The sequence below is a fragment of the Cyprinodon variegatus genome, unplaced genomic scaffold (genome assembly GCF_000732505.1).
Source record: "Cyprinodon variegatus isolate N-32 unplaced genomic scaffold, C_variegatus-1.0 Scaffold911, whole genome shotgun sequence".
NCBI classification, from domain to species: domain Eukaryota; kingdom Metazoa; phylum Chordata; class Actinopteri; order Cyprinodontiformes; family Cyprinodontidae; genus Cyprinodon; species Cyprinodon variegatus.
In genome coordinates this window covers 172,947-194,546 of record NW_015151364.1, presented here as the reverse complement: position 1 = coordinate 194,546, position 21,600 = coordinate 172,947, and the positions used below count along the sequence as shown (strand labels likewise).

At 35.6% G+C, this 21,600-nt stretch overlaps 1 protein-coding gene across 1 annotated transcript in view; it reads left to right on the top strand.

Moving 5' to 3' along the window:
• The window catches only part of LOC107099823, a 32,216-nt gene that overhangs the window by 8,737 nt on the left and 1,879 nt on the right, over positions 1-21,600 (top strand). The window contains exons 11-36 of the mRNA XM_015398096.1: positions 543-590; positions 841-987; positions 1,085-1,243; positions 1,611-1,640; positions 2,266-2,316; positions 3,636-3,788; positions 3,889-4,056; positions 4,147-4,176; positions 5,720-5,776; positions 5,986-6,138; positions 6,232-6,399; positions 6,491-6,520; positions 8,092-8,301; positions 9,158-9,298; positions 9,388-9,558; positions 9,684-9,701; positions 9,793-10,058; positions 10,162-10,205; positions 12,453-12,562; positions 12,663-12,848; positions 17,061-17,252; positions 17,607-17,788; positions 18,468-19,841; positions 19,937-19,978; positions 20,094-20,144; positions 20,230-20,290. Coding sequence (XP_015253582.1) covers positions 543-590; positions 841-987; positions 1,085-1,243; positions 1,611-1,640; positions 2,266-2,316; positions 3,636-3,788; positions 3,889-4,056; positions 4,147-4,176; positions 5,720-5,776; positions 5,986-6,138; positions 6,232-6,399; positions 6,491-6,520; positions 8,092-8,301; positions 9,158-9,298; positions 9,388-9,558; positions 9,684-9,701; positions 9,793-10,058; positions 10,162-10,205; positions 12,453-12,562; positions 12,663-12,848; positions 17,061-17,252; positions 17,607-17,788; positions 18,468-19,841; positions 19,937-19,978; positions 20,094-20,144; positions 20,230-20,290 — 4,242 coding nt within the window. The remainder of the gene's footprint in view (positions 1-542; positions 591-840; positions 988-1,084; positions 1,244-1,610; positions 1,641-2,265; positions 2,317-3,635; positions 3,789-3,888; positions 4,057-4,146; positions 4,177-5,719; positions 5,777-5,985; positions 6,139-6,231; positions 6,400-6,490; positions 6,521-8,091; positions 8,302-9,157; positions 9,299-9,387; positions 9,559-9,683; positions 9,702-9,792; positions 10,059-10,161; positions 10,206-12,452; positions 12,563-12,662; positions 12,849-17,060; positions 17,253-17,606; positions 17,789-18,467; positions 19,842-19,936; positions 19,979-20,093; positions 20,145-20,229; positions 20,291-21,600) is intronic.

Here is a 21,600-nt window from a genome sequence, read left to right as displayed (position 1 = left end):
CGCTCATCAACCTGTTTCTTTTCCTGACAAAACCACATATGGAGCTATTCTAACATCACTTTCTCTTCTGTCTTTATGAATCAGTGATTCTACTTCGTGTTCCTTTTATATGTCTGCTCCAGCTGCTCAAACTCAGAGTTGCTTAAGGCACAATACGTTCAAACTGAACCATGTTCTTCTGTAGGTTTTTTCGTGTTAAAGGGAGTTTTTCCTCTCCACTGTTACTGCATGTATACCTTGCATAAGGGAATCCTGCTAAGTCAATGACACCATGGAGGTGACTGTCCACTGTTTTGACAGGCTCATCCAGAAAGGGAGAATTCTGCAAGGTCATTGACTTGTTGAAATCATTTAGGGTTCCTTACTCAGAAAACACTTAACCAAGCTGTCTGCATTATTTTATTGAATTGTCTCTGTTAAATGCATTGAGATGATGTGTCCTGAATTGGCACTATATAAATAAACTGAACTGACCTCAGTACACTCAGGGTACACAGGGTTCATCAAGTTATGCTACATAATCTTTGTTTTATTATTTTCAGATATAACAACAACTATCCCAACCCCAACATCTCCTCCACAAATCTACGGTATGATACAACGCATATTTTTATAAGCAAATCAATAAAAATGCAAAGAGTTTAATAAAGACTGCAAACAAATTCCAAGTTGCAACCCAAACTGTATTTTTTTATCCAAATTTTGTCATGCAAAACTACATTAAGGATGTGGTAAATACAAAAATATTTTGGTTAAAAAAAAAAAAAACCTTTGCTCCTCATAGATGTAATCTGTTGGTAGTCTTAATTATTTTGGAATTTTATTTGTTTACCTCAACAGAAATAGATTTGGTTTTGGAATTACGCATCCCCCTCTCAAGATACACATCAAATCTATTGGGATTGTTTAGGGAGCATCTGAGCAATGAAACCTTCCTGGAACCATTCTCAAACATGTTACAGATTATAGAGTTGAACTTGACCACAGGTAGGAGTATCTGCTTCTTTAAGGCTTGCTTATCTCATTAAAATTTTGCTTGAAAATAAAGTGATCTATGGTTTTCATCTTTTGAACTTCTCAACAGTCTGTTATCCAAACTCCAGCCATGGACTACAGTGTCAATGTGAGAGTGGCTTTGCTTGGCCGTGTGAGATGTGCAACATCAACACTTCATGCAGCAGTCAAATCTGTACATGCATATATGGACTTCCTTCCGTCAATGACTTCTGTCAGCCAATCACAAGTGAGTATTCTGCTTCGCTGCTGCTCATACAAGGTTGGGTCTTTTTAGTCCCAAAGGAGGAGGAGTTGTCATACTGTCCAAAAATGAATATTGTTTGTTGTGTAATGTGATATCTGTCTAAAATAAATCACATAATTGGAGAACAGCCTAACATGACTTCTGTCAGCCACTCATAAGTGAGACTAAACTGATTGCTAGTTTTACTATAACATTTTCTTATCCAAGGGAATGAGTGCACTGTACCGTGTTATAATCACATATTCTGTTAAAAGCTGATCTAGCTTGGTTAAAATACAGTGTAGTCTTTATTATATCACAATGACTATGGCTTTACTTTTTCAAATAATCCACTCTCATTGCTTTACAGATGATTCCATTTGCCCAACACCTACTCCAGGTATGTAAAGGACGTAGATTTGGCTTGATCTAAAATATATGTTCTACTTTATTACTGTGTACTACAGCTTGAACAAGCTGAGTCTTTCAGAATTTCCTTCAAAACCAATGGATGAAAATCAGGACTTCAGAGAATGGAGGGTTTGATGTTTTGCTTTTAAGTGATGTCTTCATATAGAGGGCATAAAACAAGTATTCAATAAGACTTTAAGATTAGAGGAATGTAAAAAACCTATGAAGCTACTAACCAAAAACAACAACCTCTGGTTGGAAATAAAATTCCAGAGCAAATTTACTTCATTATACTTTGCAGATTTACATAGTCAAATGTAGAAGCTAACAAAAACTCCCCTTAGAAGTCTCAAAAAAGAGATTTACCTATCCATTAGGGAAACTCATGGCTTTTCTTAATTTATTATAGACTCTCATGAAAAATATAAATGCTAAGTTGTTAGGCTAGCAAGCAAACCCATGGTAACGCTTATTTGGATAAAGTTCTGTTTATTTCCAAAGGGTCAGGACAGAGGATAGTATGAAGTTTTCCAGAATGTATGTTTTTCATTATCTTTAAACAAAACAGCTGAAAGGATTAGAATAAATTGTGCATATTTATTTTTTATTTACAGTAACTACAACAACAACACCTATGCCAACGACGACACCTACAACAACCTATGGTATGACACAATAAACCTTTTCAAAACAGGCCTTTTGTTTCTAAGAGCGATGCATTATTAATTCTAGAACACGCTCCAAAGCTCTGAGATTAAATATTATAGTAATTTAAGTGCTAATAATAAACAGGTTTTTCCTTCCACTTCTTTGGGGAATGCACATTTAGCAGACCCAATACCAATATCTGCAGTGATTGTGCAGAAGGCTCCCAAACTGTAAAGCTGCTGGGTATACCTGGTCTTCAATAACAAAGGTCCTAACCCTAATTCTATTTACAGTTGATGAGGTTGCAACTTAAGCAATAATTACATCAAATTAAAGATGTAGATTAGGGGTCTCCAATATTTTTAGGTTGCTGACAGATCACCTGAGCCAAACTTTTTTTCAGCTGAAGAAAAAAAAAAAAGTAACAACAAGCAATAGTGTGTCTCATAAAGGTAAGCAACAAGGTCAGCTTTCACTCACCTAAAAAAATTTCCAGGATTAAGGAACCAATTTCTAAGTGGGACCTTAAAAAACTAATTCATGTCATCATCTTTAGTGGAATCGATGACTGCAACTGAGTGTCTTCACAAGTCTGCCTATAAAGTCAATAACACAGCTGCAGCTGATCCAAGAAAGCTGCTGCCTGTGTCCTCACTAAGAAAGTGGAGAACATCAGCTCAGTTCTAAAGACCTTCCAGCTGTTCTCTGTATCTCAGAGAAAAGACTTTCAAATAATTCTGTTAGTCTATAAATCACCAAATGGTTTAGCAACAAAATAGATTACAGACTAATTATCAGGGCCCAGATCTTTCAGAGGGCCTACTCTGCACACTCAGGACCAGCACCAAACATTGAGAAGCAGCTTTTCCTTCTAATGCTCAACTAATTTGGAACGAGCGTTTCAGAAAACTGTAAAAGTGCTAAAGTTTTAAGTCACTTTAAATCAGATTAAACATATTTGTTTAGAGTGGCCCTTTACTGTATGACCTAAAAGTTTGTAGTCTATCTTTAATTGCACTATCAGCAATTGTATTCATTTTACATATCTTGTAATGTACATTTCTTATTATTTACAGCACTTTGAATTGTCTTGCTACTGAAAGGTGATATATATATAAACCAATAAGTACAAACATGCTAAACTACAGTTTGCCTTCAAGCAAGCCTTTATAGTTTTCCTTTGCTAATAAGATCAAACATTACATCTTAAGAAATTTTGAGAAAGAAGTGAAGAACTTGTACTACTACAGGATTCTCTTCTTGAAACAAATGAATGATTGAAACAAAGAAACTTGAAACGATGACAATATTCCAAGTTGTCTCTTCCTCTCTGCAGAACCATTATTCTTTGATGTTGACATTGTCTTGAGCATCCCAGCTGCCACTGTGCCATTAAATATCCCTGAGTCATTCCGAAGTGCTCTCCAAACAATAAACTACCCAATACCCATTTCACGGATAAATGTTCTGCAAGTAAACTTGACTACAGGTAAAACAAGCTGGTCACACAAATGTTTCTGTGTATAAATATAATAAATGATTAAATGAAATACAGATGGATGATTTTCCTTCTTTGATATCTTTATCAGTCTGCATTCCAAACTCCTATGATGAACTGCAGTGTGAATGTGAGGGTGGTTATGCTTTGCCATGTGACATGTGCAACAGCAACAACTCATGCAGTAACACCAGCAGTTCAACCTGTACATGCATAAATGGACTTCCTCCAAATGATGAGTTTTGCCAACCAGAAACCAGTAAGTTTTCTGTTCTGTTGCTTTGCTAATTGATTAAGCACACACAATTCTGGTTTAAGACAAAAGTATTTAATCTCTTGCTATTCACAGATAACTCTATATGCCCAACACCTACTCCAGGTATGTAAAAGATAAACATATGAGTTGAGCTACAACATATGTTATGAAGGTATGATAAAGACTATACTTATGTTTGAAGACTTTGAAGAATTTGACATATTCCTTTTTTAATTCTGAGGGGTCTCCATGCGATAGAGCCTCTTTTGTTCTGGTTGGTGTTTTACTTTGCCTCTTTTCTCTTCCTTAGTGTTTCTAATTAGTGTAGACTTATAAGAAACACTTATATATACTTATATATCTTATAAGGGAGATTATTGGGAATTACTTAGTTTCTCTCTCTTTCTCTCGTTCCCATAATTCTTATCCCCTCCACTTTCCTCACCTTCCTCTCCATTTCTGTGTCCATTGCATGTTTTCTTTTTTGGTTCCAAACTAATTTCTAATAAAGGTTCAAACACAATTATCAGATGGAACCTTATGACAATTAAATTCAATTGAATTGCTGGTTCTATAAGGTTATTGGCCCATGTCCATCCCTGTCAAGAACTGCCTGAGATAAACTTTATCCTTGAACTGCATTGAAAATGCAGTCAAATGCACCAAAATCCAATAATTTTAAACAATTGCAACTAATATCAGACCTATTATAGTTGACTGATAGGCCCTATTCCCATATTTATCTTTTCCAGAAAATCTGCTTTAGGCTGCTTCTGTATGGGCTAAATCGGATACATTTTTGGTAGTTTTTAAAGTGCTTTTAGTCTGAATGGTCTGCACATCTACAGAGATGTTTTTACAACATTATCATCACAGATATTGATAACAGCTGTGTTTTTGTTTTCTTGTCTTTCTTTTTCGTTAATGTTGGAGCCAAGAAGTTGTTGGCTACCATTGCTCCAAGGTTTAAAAATAACATGGAGACCACATCATCATTATAATTTTTTTTAACAGAGATTTATTGAACACCTTGAGTGACATTCACATTTATCATTACTTCATAAAGAATGCATTGCTGTGTGTTGTATACATTCATCTTTTGGGCAACAGGTTTTTTTTTTATTTCCTGGAGCATTCAAACTGAAATCTGATAGTTGTTGCATTTAATTAGCTGTCTGAAAACATTATGCAAAAATCATGCAATCGATCATGAAAAGAAAATCGAATTTAACATTACTGTTTATTAGTAGCTTTTTGAAGGTCCCTACCAAGGAAAAGTAAAATAAATATCAATAGAAACATACAGAGACCTGCTTAGCTATCAAATTACAAGAGCAAATGCACTTCACTACATTTGCCACGTTCACATAGATAAATGCCAAAGTTGAAGAAAAAAAAACTCTCCTAAGAAGGCTCAAAAAAGAGATTTACCAATTAATATCAAGAATACTACAAAAAAATATATAAATGCTATGGTGTTAGGCTCGCAAACACACCTATAGTACCAATTATTTGGCTAAGAATTTCCTTAACTCCAAAGAGGCAGAACAGAGGATGGTATGAAGTTCCAGGTAGTCAGCTTCCCTGAATTTAACCGTATTTTAAATCTTTAAACAACAACTAAAAAAGATTTGAAGAATTTGACATATTCCTTTTTAATTCACAGCAACCACAACAACTACAACAACACCCATGCCGACAACAACATCCACAACAACCTCTGGTATGACAAAACAGACCTTTTCAACATATGCCTTTTTGTATTCCTTGTGGCATTGTAACATGGCTTCTAGAACAGGCTACAAAGTTCTAAGAATGAATCTTGTTTCAATTTAAGTTTTTTGCCTTTCAGGATTTACTAATAATAATCAAGTTCATACTTTTCCACTTCCCTGGGGACAAAAGCATAACTAGATCTGTTTACTTCTGCAGAACCATTGTTCCTTGATGTGGACATTGTTTTGAGCATCCCAGCTGCCATTGTGCCATCAAATATCCCAGAGTCATTCCGAAGTGCTCTTCAAACAATAAACTACCCTATATCTCTTTCAAGGATAAATGTTTTACAAGTAAACTTGACTACCGGTAAGAGAATCTGGTCACACAGTTTTCTGGATAAATAGAATAGATAATATAAAATACAGATGGATGATTTTCCTTCTTTGATATCTTTATCAGTCTGCATTCCAAACTCCTATGATAAACTGCAGTGTGAATGTGAGGGTGGTTATGCTTTGCCATGTGACATGTGCAACAGCAACAACTCATGCAGTAACACCAGCAGTTCAACCTGTACATGCATAAATGGACTTCCTCCAAATGATGAGTTTTGCCAACCAGAAACCAGTAAGCTTTCTGTTCTGTTGCTTTGCTAATGGATTAAGCACACACAATTCTGGTTTAAGACAAAAACATTTTAATCTCTTGCTCTCCACAGATAACTCTATATGCCCAACACCTACTCCAGGTATGTACATCATATAGATCAAGGTTGTGACACAGTCTTTCCAAAAAGAAGGTTTACAAAAGCAAAAAGCTCTCTGAATCGCTGTCAGCAAAACATAAAAAATAAATAAAATAAAAAAAGGAAAATATGTTTCAAAGACAGAGAAAAAGCATTACAGCTACCAAGAAAGGGGAGATGGCGAAGAAGAATATTGTTGCTGGAGTTAATGTTAGTTCATATGAAGTGGGCTGGCCATTTTTACATTTAATCAAAGCACTCCTCTCTGATGTTCCATTTGTATATCACTAAAAAAAGATTCTTCCTGATCAAAATGATACTCCTAGACCTAATTGTAATGATATATCTTCTAAATTACATTTCTGTATCAGAAACTGACTTTTAAAATAAAACAAACAAGCCAAAAATATACTAGTAAGAATTAAAGGGGAACACCATTTTTTTTTACATTGGCCCCTTGATTTTACGTTATTACATCATGTTCTACTAACCCATATGAGTTTTGTGTCATTTGGAGCCGTTTTGAAGATATTCCATTAGGTTATATCCAGGTATGCTGATGAAGATTCTCAGTCATCCAGGTCATAATCATTCTGTAAAAGTTCAAAAAAATCCACTAGACTTGGTTTCCAAGATTTCCAAGATTTGAAGACTTTTCGCCACCTCTCCAGGAAGCTTTCTCAATTCAAATGTCTAGATCTGCAGTGAGTTAAGAGTTTTTATATCGACAAGGCCTTGTATTGCTTGGAAACATGCAAATGGAAACCGATTAGTGGTTTGTTTGGTTCCATTGTTAGCCCGTAATACCTGAAACCTGTCTATGATATTGAAGCCCGGTTGTTAAAGGGGGGGATTGTCGTTAAAGGGGGAGATTGTCTCCTGTAATACCTGAAACCTGTCTATGATTGTTAAGAGTCAGTCGTTAAGGAGGTATTGTTCACTGGCTGGAGCGGGTAGGTCCCTCGTTCCTCTGTGATTGGGTGGGGGGTGTGGTGATTTCTGGAAGGGATCATCTCTATCACTGATTTGTACGTTTTTGGAAGCTGGAATCTGAGTCCACCACCTCTGTTTAAAGTTGGTTTTTCTCTCTTTATATAAATGGCTTCCTTCACGCTCCTCTCAAACCACCTATTTTCTTTATCCAGAATGTGAACATTCTGATCCTCAAAAGAATGTTCTTTGTCCACAAGGTGTAGATGTACAGCCGAGTCTTGTCCAGAGGAGGCCACTCTTCTGTGTTGGGCCATGCGTCTGTGGAGAGGTTGTTCGGTTTCTTTAATATAAAGATCAGAGCATTCCTTGCTGCACTGAACAGCATATACCACTCCGCTCATGGTGGAAGCCATCTATGTTAAGAGAGAAAAAAACAACTTTAGACAGAGGTGGTGGACTCATATTCCAGCTTCCAAAACCCTTACTCCACAAGCACAATAAGAAATATTACGTTTAAGGTAAAAACTGAAGTAGAACAGCAAGAGAAATACGGTTCAACAAAACTGGATTTCTGGAATCTACTAAAAACTTTAATTTTAGAAATAAAGCAATGTTAAACATTCTGATTTCTATTGTTATAGTAACAACAACCACAGCTGCTCCGACGACAACGACGGCGACAGCGGCTCCCACAACGACCATGGCCACTCCGACAACAACCACTCTTTCTCCAACAACGACCCCGGTTGCTACAACAACAACCACAACAACCACTGCTGCTCCAACAACGACCACGACCGCTCCCACAATAACCACTGCTTCTACGACAATTACTTTTCCACAACAAAGAGGTACGAAAATTCTTGAATTACCGTAAAGCTCTCACACCTTCTTGTCAAAGACTTTATGTATTTTCCATTGTAAATAAAAACCATTCATGTCAATGTGATAGTTCCCAATGGAAAAGCATTATGACAAACTGCCCTACATTGTCATCCATTAGAAATGCATATCCAGTTTATTTTGGGTGGATGGGAGAGCAGAACTTGTCAATTTCTATATTTTTATGAATAATAAGCAGACAAGGAATAAAGTCAGAGTGAAGAATGTCTTAACAAAAAACTTTTGAAAATGCCTTTCAAATAATTTAGATTCACTGAACAATAACAGGATGATCTCAAAAGAAAAAATACTGGTAAAGCGCTGTCTACACAGGGTTAATTGAAAGTAAGATGTTTATAAATTGACTGGTGACCTACAGTTTGTATTTCAGGGATGTTTTTAATTTGTTAGTGTGATTTGTGAACATATTCTTTAGGCTTATTAATTTTGTCTACTTTCTTATAACAAACAAAATTTGCTCACAAAAAATAAGAAAGTTGGAGAGATGGGAATTTGATAAGAGAATTTGATAAGAGCCCATTAACTGAGGAACGTGTAGAGGGACGGGAGTGATCAAGCTCTGTGCTCCGTCACTTTTGTTAAGACCTTCAGCTGACTGCAAATACTCCACCATAATACAAGTTTCTGAAAGAGCAATGAGAACAACCATCTCAAATTTCTTCTTTAAAACTTTAGTATCAGAAATGAAATTTTAGCCGGTTTATTTTTCAGCATAACCTTTATATAATGTCTGACAAACTGTCCTACTTCTTTACCTCTGGATTTAAATGCATGAAAATCTTCCATTTGTCTTTCAATCTCCAGGAGTGACCTTTGTCCTAAAGATCCCAGCGTACTTTATACAAAATTATACACTTCAGATCTTCAGGAGCAGAGTGGATGAAGTATTCAATTCAATAACACTCCCACCATCTTTGAAAGTAAAAGAAATAAACTTGACCACAGGTAAAAAAAAAAAAAAAAAAACTGAATAAATAAGGAATATCTGCTGATGGAAAATATGGTATAAAATTAATTTTAATTGTCTGTCAAAGTCTGTTTTAAAGGAATATCTAAGGAACTGCGCTGTCAATGTGAGGATAATTTTGCATGGCCATGTGAAAGGTGCAACAGCAGCAGATATTCATGCAGTAACGTGAGCAGTGACTACTGTACCTGTAGAGACGGTATCTCTTCCATTAACGAGTATTGTCAGCCCCTCCTAAGTAAGCATATTGTTTTACTTCTTTAGCAAATCATTATTCTCCACCAAAAAAAAAAAACATGATTTACAAGAAATATAGAACCATAAGTGTAAGTATTAATACCTGTCTTTATGTTTGGTCCACAGATAATTCACGATGTCCAGGTATGGGAAGAAATAATTACTTATGCTCTTCATTTTATCATTTAGCTATAAAACGTGTGAGAACCATATTTTTTTATTTCCTTTTTTTTAGCTACTCCAACCACACCATTACCAACAACGACTACAGCTAAGCCAACCACAACTTCAACTATGCCAAATACAACTACAGCTAAGCCAACCACAACTTCAGCTATGCCAGTCATAAGTACAGCTTCGCCAACTACAGCTAGGCCAATCCCACCTAACCCACCTACAGCTAAACCTCAGGTTATACGTGGCAGAATTACCATAGACATTCCATTTGAACCCTCGTTTAATACGGAAAGCAGTCCATTTTATCAAGGCATTTATGATACCGTGAGTTCTCATTACTTTGTGTGACTATCTACATTTGTAGCGAATAATTTAATTTACAAAAGGTAAATGTGTTTATTCCTGGTCTTGGTCCTTCTTTAAACAGATTACCAGTCAATGTGGAGAGTGTAGCGCTACCCTGAGGCTTTCGTAAGTCAAATTTATTCTTAATATTTGCATACATTTGGTTTATTTGTCTTTCAAAATCAAACAGAAATACAACGTTCTTCTTAAATTAAATTAACTTTTATTTCCACAAATGTATGCCTTTAAACTGGTCAGTAACATTGAAACATGCATGGCACACCAGCTGCAATAATTAGAACACAGTAATTTACTGTGTACCTTTCTGTGGTTTTGCCCATCGGAAAGAGGTGTCAAGTAATGAAGGACAAGTACTAAAGTTCACTTTTTAGGTATCTTTACTTTACTCCATTACTTTTTTTTCTTCATACTTCTGACTTCTACTCATTATATTTTCACACAAGTATCTCTAATTTCTATTCTTTACATTTTTAAAACAAACGTTACTCGTTACTCTTGGCTTCGGTTTATTGCACAGATCATGGATTAGTGGACCGCGGTGTTATGAACAACATAAAATCCAAAGATTTTGTCCGGGGTACGGCTGATTTATTTGTAGTAGTCTCTTTTTATTCACACACAACAATAAACAGTGATGCTGACGGGAGGTTTGAAACTGCAAAGCTTTGTCTTCAGGTGAAAATCAAACGCGCATCTACACAGCACAGCGTTTACAGACAAGTGTGATGCATTTACGAGCGTCAGATAACAGAACTTAACTCCTACAATAATGTATTTATTCAGAAACAGCGTGGGCTTTCTTGCAATATTGAATGCTCTATAATTGTATTTCTGTTAATTTTTGATTATGCACACCTGCTAGCTTTCTATTCTAAAAAATCTATAATATTACAGCAGCAAATTATCAAAGTTTTTCAAAAGCCTGTTTAAAAGCTCTAAATGTGGCTTCAGATCATACAGCGACAATTGTTGATTGTCACTGTATGATCTGAAGCCAATGCCCCAGCAATTGTCATTGTTTTACAGGACAGAATTTGCATTTGCTGACCCTTGTCCTTTAACTACCGATGGATATACAGGAGTACAGTCATACAAGTGTCAACTCCTCTGAGATAGCACAGCATGCAATTTTTGGCAATTTCTATTTTTATTTTTTTATCTATTTATTTTTTATTCAATGTATAACATGAATGCATAAATACCTCATTTTATTTTAGTGTTAAATTCTGTTTAAAGTAACAGATCACTGGTTGATGAGTTTCTTTTTTTTCGGACCCCACTGATTTTTAATTGGTTTCCCTGGTTTAATGTTTATAAATATTTATTTCAGTCATGTGCTCCATCCAATGCAGATCATTGGCTCCATCCACATCTAGTGAAAACTAGTGTAGTTGGATGAGTCATATAACACAAACACTCATTGGTTAGCTAAAGGAAATCATCAGAAGCAAGCAGGTGTTCTTCAAACTGCAAACGTGAATTGTCATGCCATGCCATGCCATGAAATGCCATGCTACAATGTCGGATTCAGAAAAAGATGTTGAAATGTCTGAAAGGTCGGACAGAGGAGAGAGCGTACCGGGAGATGGAGATCAACAAGACCTCCCTCATCCTTGGCCCTATCTCAAAGAATTTTTCCAAAAAGTCGAAAAATGTAGCTTTCAATTCATATAGTGGCATCTGGCTGTTTTTTTTTAATGGTTAATTTATACTTTTTTACTTTAAGTAGTTTTTGGAGCACATACTTTTTCACTTTTACTTGAGTAAAGAGGTCAAGTTGATACTTTAACTTTTACCAGAGTATTTTTAAACTGCAGTATCTATACTTCTACTTAAGTAATAAATGTGTGTACTTTTGACACCACTGCCATCGGATTAATTTTTCTGAAAGAGGTCCTTTTTTCTGAGTGACTACAATGAGCATGAAGTTTTTAACGTATTTTCAAGAGGGATTTTCTTTATTACGACTTCTGCTGGAAGCATCCAGCATATAGGAGTACATTAGATCATTTCTTAATACAAGTTACTTTGTAGACATGACTTCAATACAGAATTGTACTTGCATATGAACACACAAATACAATACATGTTCTTGAAACCAGACATTGTTTTTTTTTAAGTGGAGAGAATGGGTGTTTTCAAATATTCGGGAAAATCCTTATGCCTTTATCATCATTGATTTATTATTACCACACTATATTGAATTTTATATCAAAGTTTTGGTGTTTTTAAAAACATTATTTATTTGCAACAACTTTTGAGATTATAAAAAATAAATCCATAGTAAACTTTAGGATTCCTTTTTTGATTTAAAGGAGGAAATATTTAATTCTTTTGTATTCTTTATTGCAGTCCAGGAAGTACCATAGCTGATTATAATATTACCTTTACACCCCCTGACACACTAACACAAGAACAAATTCTGAGACAAATGTCATTAAAATACCCAGTTCTCATTAACGGTAAGTAGACCTTAATAAATCAGGGGATAAATTGAATGTTTCATATTTATTTTATATTGTCTAAGGACAACTGAATAATGATATTGCTGTCTCTATGAAGGTGGAAATAAAGAACAGAGAGCGTATTCTGGAGATCCCCTCACTTTGACATGTGAACCTCCAAGCATTGATTTTAGTGCCGTTACTGTATTTTGGAGAAACAAAGGAAAAGTTATTGCCGAACAAAGTACTTTGACTAATGGAAAATCAGAATATAAATTCCCAAGGATTTTTAAGTTTGATGAAGGTAAGTAAGAAAATTGGTTATTATTTGCTTTTCCTTTTCTAATACATTCTGTTTAAATTAAATAGTTTGGCTGAACATATTGGTGTTGAAATGCAGAATTATTGCATCTCCATCTGCAGTTGATCCTGACCCACAAACTCAAAGTCCTATAGAAGTGTGGAGAAAAAAAGCTTAAGAAAATATTAAAGTACTTATATTGAGCCTAATAACACCATAACTTGCTATGGTTTAAAGTTTTGATATATATATATATATATATATATATATATATATATATATATATATATATATAAAAGAAAATTAGGAAATCTGATTTAAAATAGGCAAACTGATAAACACATAAAATCTCTAAATACATCTAGTTAATAAAGTAAAGCTTAAAATTATTAACATAACTAACATAAATGATTAAGATTCTTAACAGTATTTTTGACTAAAATTAAAACAATAAAGATCAGTTAAATCTTTTCAAAACTTAAATCACATTTTTTACCATTTCTGTAATTTCAGCTTGCGCTCACAGCAACATTTTTTGCTAAATTTCTTGTGCTAATGCTTTTGCTATGTAGTAAAGCGGATTTATCTGATGCTGTGGAACAGTTGGAAAGTATTATTCAACTCTACATCTTTTGGATATTGAATAGTTGTTACTCATTATTACAGTTAGGGATTTGTTTGTGATTTTGATAATGCAACCTCATAAAACAGCAACTCATAGAAATATTGGGTGTTGGAGAAAACATTTTTTAGGAAGTTAATAACAAGATTTATTAAGTATTAAAGGTCCTTTATCCTGCTTCTTTAGCCTTCAAAGTTTATTGTAGGCAAATATATAGAATTATATGATTCCTTTATAATTAATGTATGTCTTGTATTATTTTGTTTTATAACTGAGGTCTTTAAACCTCAAAGGAAAACACTTGTTCTTAAAATGAAGCTTCATCTCCCCACCTGGGTGACTGCCTTTTAAGGCCACTGAAGGCTGAACAAAGTCTGAGACCTCTTGAGGCAGTAAAAAACTAAACAAAATCATGGCTTAGACTTTAACTAAGAAGAGGTATCTGCCCTGTACAAGTTAGCTGATAAAAGATCCATTTTGTTTTAAGTTTAAGCCACAATCATTATCCTCAGTCCTACATCACGTTCTCCTGTTTTAAGAAAGTGCAATTTCTTTATAGTGCTGGCACAGTATAAGAGTAGGGTAGAGGCTTCCTGGTAGAGGTGGGCTACAGATGGGTATAATCATCCATAATTGTATTGATCCTTAGTATCCTCATTTTCTTTCAATCTATACAAGCCTTGTACCTTTGTCTTCTCTATTTCTCACTCTCTGTCTTATGCTTACTGCCCGTGCCCCCTCTGCTCTACAGATGGAGAGCATGGGGGTCTTGAGGGAAGTCATTCACCCCAACCAGAGTGAAGCAGGCACACTTTTCTCTATTTTCCAACCCTCTCCCAACTAGACTTTTCTGACTCCACCATATGCAAGGATACTGAACAGGCACAAAAACAGGAAGAGACACACAAACGGAGTATTAACAAGGTAGAAAGGCGAGGCAGAGCTGTGTGCATGAACTTTTAGGCAGATTCAATGACAAGGGCAAGTTGCACAGTAGAGAATGTAACAAGGCTGTGGAAAAAAGAAGCATTACAAATCATTTGTAAGAACATGTGAAAAATGGCAATGAAAAAATAGAAAAGGAGACACAATTCCCACAACGTCGTTCTGAAGGATCCTTGACCCAGAGACAGATAATTCTATAAAAACAGCAAGTATTCAGGTTATCTTCTGCATAATTTGCTCATGAAATGCAAAGTGCAACTGGTGGTAAATTGCTCAAATCATTTAAAACCATATTGTGCTATCATCTTGCTTTTTTATGTTACTTTCAATGGAAAGTGTCATTTTACAAGTTTAAAATAGGGCTCCATGGAGAACTAGTTTGTACCACTGCTGCCTTGCAGCAAGAAGATTCTGGGTTAGATTCCCAGCCCAGATTTTTCTGCATGAAGTTTGCATGTTCTCCCAATGCATACTCTTCGGGTATTCCAGCTTCCTCCCACAGGCCAAAAACATGAACGTTAGGTTAATTAGCATCTCTAAATTGTCCTTAGGTGTGAGTGTGTACGTGCATGGTTGTATGGCTTTGTGTGTCTCTGTGTTGTCCTTCTACAGACTGGTGACCTGTCCAGGGTGTACCGTGCCTTTTTCCCAGAGATAGGCAATGATCCTGATGGAATTAGCATTAGAAAATGGACAGATGTTTTTATCTTTATTTAGCCTGAAAATTTACAGTAGTACAGCAAGTGTATAGTATCATCAAAATGACCATAAGGACATATTGAAATATAATAACAATACACCAAAAAAAACAAAACCTATATGACAGTTTTTGGCATTTGTTTAATCATATTTAGTTACTTTAACACAATTGTTTCATTTTAGCAGGGCAGGACATACAACAATTGTATTAAAATAATTAAATATGTTTAAGCAAATGCAAAGAGCTGATGATAAGTTTAATAACAAGAAGAGTATGGAAAAACACTTTAACACCAAGAATGTATATATCCATAATTATTAAATGTATAAAGACAAATTCCTTAAATATGAAAATTAATGCAAAATCAAAAATTGATACCTTAATTGAATTGGCATAGACTTGCAGTTATTTATTTATTTTTTTTGTCTTTTTTTGTTGTGGTGTGTTACAATATTTTATTGAACTCGGGAAAAAAAATATAAAAGTGGATTAATAGAAAAAAAATATAGGCTCTCAATGTCAAACAAAATATTTTAAATTTTGTTATTGTTATTGTTTTACTGTATTTCCATGTGCTTATTTTGGAAAAAAATGCACTCACATTTTTCTGATTGGTCTATTTATTATCTTTAGATTTTAGTATTTCATACACACATTTTTCCTACATCTTAACAAAACTATTCCACAAGAAAACAATAAGAACAAAAAAAAAAAAAATCACAAAAATACAGAGTGGTTATAGGTTTTAGGACTGTATTAAAAGAAGTCATTGGAGATACTGACAGTGTATTTACTTGGTATCAGGTCAATATAAGAACTAAAGGTATCACACATTTTTACTTCTTGTAGGGAGCCTGAGAGATATTCTCCAACCATTTGTTTTTTATAGGACAGGGAGGGGTTGCTGCTCCCAGAACAGAGTATTTCTTAGAGATGCATGAATCCAACGAAATACCATTTTGTTGTTGATTCTGATAAAGTAATAGCATTATACGATAGTTCAATCTGAAAAACTGACACAAAGAGAAAAGACAATTAGGAGAAATTTATTGATACAATTACTTTCTCTTTGGCGTTCAGACCTCAGCAGGAAACATAGCGCTTAATTTTGACAGACATGCATAAACAGGAGTAAAGAGTACTGCTGTTTCCCTCCCAGGCCTTAAACTGGGGGTGGAGTGGAGATAGATGAAGTTGGTCAATCTGTAGACTGCTGGTTAGAGAGACGGTATGCTGAGCTTTATGGGGAGATCCAGTGGACTGCTTGAGCTGATACTAGAGCTTCACTCAGGGACCTGGAAAATGGAAGTCCAGTTGGATAACACAGGTTGAGAGAACCTGTTAATGATGAGCAAGCATGAAGTGACAGTGGAGAGAAAAAAACTCCCTGTTGAAAAGAAACCTCTGGCAGAACCAAGCTTAACATGGTGGACTTCTGCCGTACCGGTTAAGATGAGACAGGGAAAGCAGTAAGAGTCCGGGAGGGATGACACCCTGATGAAGCTTTAGCCATGATGGTGGAGGAGGGGCTGGAGGTGGGTTGAAATGGGGTCATCTGAATGAAGTTACACAGCGCATCCTCCGGCTGCGCACAGGAGCAGACAAGAGCGGATCGGAGGCCTTTTAAGATGCACTTTGGATGCTTATTGGCTTTTGTGGAGGTGTGGTTCAAAGCTGATTGGCTGTGTCGCAGGTGGATGAAGGAAAGCAATGAGTTTCTTCAGTTTGATTTCTGCCTAGGCTCCATTCAAAGGCAAAAAAGTTGATTTGCTTGATACAAGCCCTTTAAGTAAAGTTCAGACTTTCTACAACACATGAATAAATGAACGAAATAATTTAGAGTAAAATTTTAATACAGCTTTTCAACTCCCAAGTTTTCTCTCTATCTTCCTCTCTTCCTGTTTGTGAGTCCTAACTTCACTGACTTTTTTCTTTTTTTTTCCCCTAGGAGAGTATGAATGTGAGATAAAATGGGGAAGTGGTTCAAGGTTCATTCAGAAGGTAACGTTGAAATCCATAACACTCCCGGACATCGACGCAGATCCAGACAGAGAAAGACTGAAATGTTCTGATACTAAGCAACTGTCATGTAGAGTAAACGATGGCTTCACAGTCAAGTTGTTTGATTCAGAAAATCAAGGTAAATGTTTTATTAACACGCCAGTATAATTATTAATAACACTTTTTACAATGCAAAAAAAATAACAATAATTTGAGAATTTATCCTCCTTACTGCACCACCAGAGGTACTTATACCACATCTCTATAGAGTCCCAGAGAACTGTGCAGAGAGGGAGGTGAAATACAGATGTGAAGCAACATCAGAGGAATATAAATCACTACCGGCAAAATCAAAAGAAATCACACTACAACTAACCGAAGCGGGTTAGTATTATTTGACAAAGAATGTATTCCCCTGCAGTTTTAGGAATTCAAATATATGCTTACATACAGTCCTAAATTTTGTCCTAAAAACATTTACTTATTTCTCTAGAGAGCTTTCTTTGTGAGGATAGGATCTATGGAAATGCACAGCTTGGTGAGATTGGTACTGCAGACTGTGATGAAGACGAGAGGGGAGAAAAGACAGCAGTTTGTTATGCAGATGGGGAATTTAGAGATGAACAAAACAACTGTGTCCTTGCAGTGATTGCAGATCTGCTTGATCAATCAGAGGTGACGTTTTCTTTTTAAACACTAGTAAATGATTGATTTCTGTTAGTAATGGTACTTGTGTTGCATTATTTTTCAGAGGAGAGAAAACCACTGTCCTCTAGATGATTGTTCCGAATGTATAGTGACTGTCATTTGCTATGTAGTGTTATTTCCTTTTTTGTATATGACATATTTAATAAGATGGAATAAAACCAAAGATTTTGATTTTTTATGTTTAATTAAAGAGATTTCAAAACATATTTTAGTAGGAGAGAAAGGAATAATTGTTTTTAAAAGTTTAGGGCTTTTTTCATCACAAACAAATTCTAAAAGAAAAATATTTTTTTTAGGTATAGCAATCAAAAAACATACAGAAATATCTGTACTTTCAGGGATAATTATTAAGATTTTTTTTCTGTTTTCATATGATAGAACTTGAATGAAGTAACAATTCCCATTTTCTTGGAGGACCTTAAAAATGCGACTGCTGCAAATAATGTAAAGATTGTTGAGTCTCCAGCAACCATCATTGCTATGGTTAAGATCTTTGAAAATGTCGCCAATGTATCATCATATTTGGAAATCAGAATAAGTGATAATTCAACAAGGGTAGGTACATCTAAACATTTAAACATACACAGGCACAATGGAACTATGTCTTTTTAAAATTATGTGGTTTTTCTTTCACTTTGTTCTGTAGAATTTCCTAGAAAGTGCAGGCCTTCTAACAATTGATGACTCAAGGAAATCCTGGACTTTACTCAATTTGAATGACAATAATACAGATGAGGGATTAGGAAGAAACAGTTCCAGCTCTTCATTCTTGAATGTTTTTGAGAGGTTACCAGATTTTATAAGCAATGATTCATTGGAAATCAACACAGATTTTATTCTCCTGAACAAAACAGAACTTACAGATCCTTTCAGAAGAGAATTTAACTCCTCAGTGGAAATAGAATTACCCGAGGGGGGTGGAGAGAACAAACTAATTACCATCATAGTTTTTGCCTCCATGTACAATGTGCTTCCTGGAAGAGATGAACTCAACAACACATCCAACCGTGTCCATGGAAGGGTTGCTCTTGTTAAACCTGAAGTTAAAATCTCAAATATTACATTAAATTTTGAAGTAATAAATTACACAAATGAAACCATAGAAAACCCCAAATGTGTTTTTTGGGATTTTGACCTGTTTGACGGTCTGGGAGGCTGGAGTGACAACGGTTGCTCATTAGTGTACTTTGAAAATGAAACAGTCAGCTGCAATTGCAACCACACCACTTCCTTCTCTATTCTAATGTCACCCAACAGCCCAAAGAACCCTATTCTGGACTATATCACCTACATTGGAGTTGGCATTTCTATGCTTTGCTTGGTCATTTGTCTCATCATTGAAGCAATCATATGGAGAAAAGTTAACAAGAACACAACATCGTATTTGCGCCATGTCGCTATTGTCAACATCGCTTTGTCTCTCCTCATTGCAAACATTTGGTTCATTATTGGAGCAGCTATTTCAGATGTAACCAAGTCAAACAACCCAGCATGCACAGCAGCTACCTTCTTTATTCATTTTTTCTACCTCTCCATGTTCTTCTGGATGTTAGCCAAAGGCCTGCTGTTGCTTTATCGCACCCTTAGTGTGTTTGATGGAGGACTGTCTAAAATATCTATGCTGATCATTGGATTCTCTTTGGGATATGGTGCACCACTGATCATTGCCACAATAACTATAGCTGCAACTGCTCCCTCAAAGGAATACATACGAGATGAAATCATCTGTTGGCTCAACTGGGACGAGTCCAAAGCTCTGCTGGCCTTTGTGATCCCTGCACTCATGATAGTGTGTATAAACTTCATCATCCTGATTGTGGTATTATACAAAATACTGAGGAGAAGAGTAGGAGGAAATGCAGCCCAAACAGGAGAAAAGCACGTTCTGGTGGTTATAACCAGGTGTTTGGCTGTGCTAACACCGTTTTTTGGAATAACTTGGGGTTTGGGAATCGGAACCATGGCTGCTCCTGAAAACATAGGAATCCATATTGCCTTCGCATTCTTCAATTCATTACAGGTAACATTTCAACTGTTTGTTAGACTTTAAAGTTTATGACATTACCTTTGTAATGAAAGTGAGAAACTATTAAATTATTGTTTTTTTCCCTAAAGGGTTTCTTCATTCTTGTGTTCGGAACACTGTGGGACAGTAAGGTGAGGAATCTTTAATTGCAAATACTCAAGTCTTATGATGTTTGTACATTCATAAGTGAATATATTGACACTGGGAGATGCTCTGTAATTACTCTTCTGCAAATTAACTTTTCAGGTGCGATCAGCAATGGCAGTACCGTCACTGACATCAAACAGTAGAACAAGAGTAAGAATAGTTGTATTGTTTCAAGGTTTTTTCCTATTAAGTATTTTGGGGTGAATTCTTACTGAAAATGTAATTCTCATTTTAGAGCACATCTGCTGGGACCTCCTCCAGTGGACTAACCAACTTTTTCCAAAGATTTAAAAGAGGTATGCTATTTGGAAAACAAATAAAACATTTTCTGACGATTTAATTTTTGTTTAGATACCACATTTTAGATTTAAAAAAAGGAAAGTGTCCTTTGGATAGCAGCGTAAAAGATGTTGACATTTTTTATAGTGTTATTATTTACATTCTTATTTCAAATAATAAAAAGATAAGGACACATACAGCAAAGCTTGAATTAATAGTAAAATATCAAGAAGTACTTAAAAGATAAAACTACTATAACTTTCAAAGTACATGAAAAATGTATTGTTCTAACATCATAACTTGTATAAAAAAAGATATTGTTTAAAGATCCATTTTTGGAACACAATATATGTTTAGGTTGTACTCAAGCTAACGGTAGTGTAGATAAACAGTTTAGAAAATATACAAGAACTGATCAAGTTCTATTTCATGCTCAGGTTGAGCCACATTGTTAATGAACAAATTGGACAGTATTTTAATAAGCATGCATACACAGAATAGGAACTTAAAACAAAGCAAGTTGTACATGAGGGAGAATAAATCTGATTTGATGGGAGTGACTAGCCTAGTAAACTAGCCCCACCCACCAGCGGCTAAAATAATTCTTGCCTACAAGTGCTCTAGCCTTGATCAATGCCCCAGGCCCTAGAACTGGCTGGCCAATCACAACGCAGAGATGTGTTGACATTTTTGGATGCAAAGCGGGCGGGGTTTTGAGGGCATGACGACAAAGCTGCGCGATGCTGGGGAAAGCATAACAAGGATGATGGCAACAACTATTGAACAGTTCTCATTTGACTCAGCTTTGGATTCAGTTTAGGAAGGAATAGACTTGGGGTTTTGGTTGAAATGTGAGCAGGAAGAGGCTACGCTCATTCATTTTTGAAAAAGACGCATTTGCCGTTTTACCAACAGGCTGTTTCTTTACACTCCCTCATCAGCTTTCTGTCTCGATCACTACCTCACAGTCAGTTGCGCTCATTGTTCATAGCATTGGCCATTAGGCACAGACCTGGTTTGAAAGACAAAGGGTTGTTCTCATCAACAATCTTCTGTTGTGTCATTCATCGGGGCCAGACTAAATTACACATTTAATCTCACATTTAGTCTGGTTTATCAGGCTAGGGCGTGGCAGCAGTTTTTATTAACAAGGAGCTAAGGAGGCTCTATGGATTCAATCAACACCCCCTAAACTGCCCAAAAAGCAGTTTGGTAGTCACATAGAGTATCATGAGACATTTCCTGAAATATCTTGACCTTAATGGGATTATACAAATGCCCCAAATAAGTATGGCATTTAGATTCCTATTAGAAATTTAAGTTATAT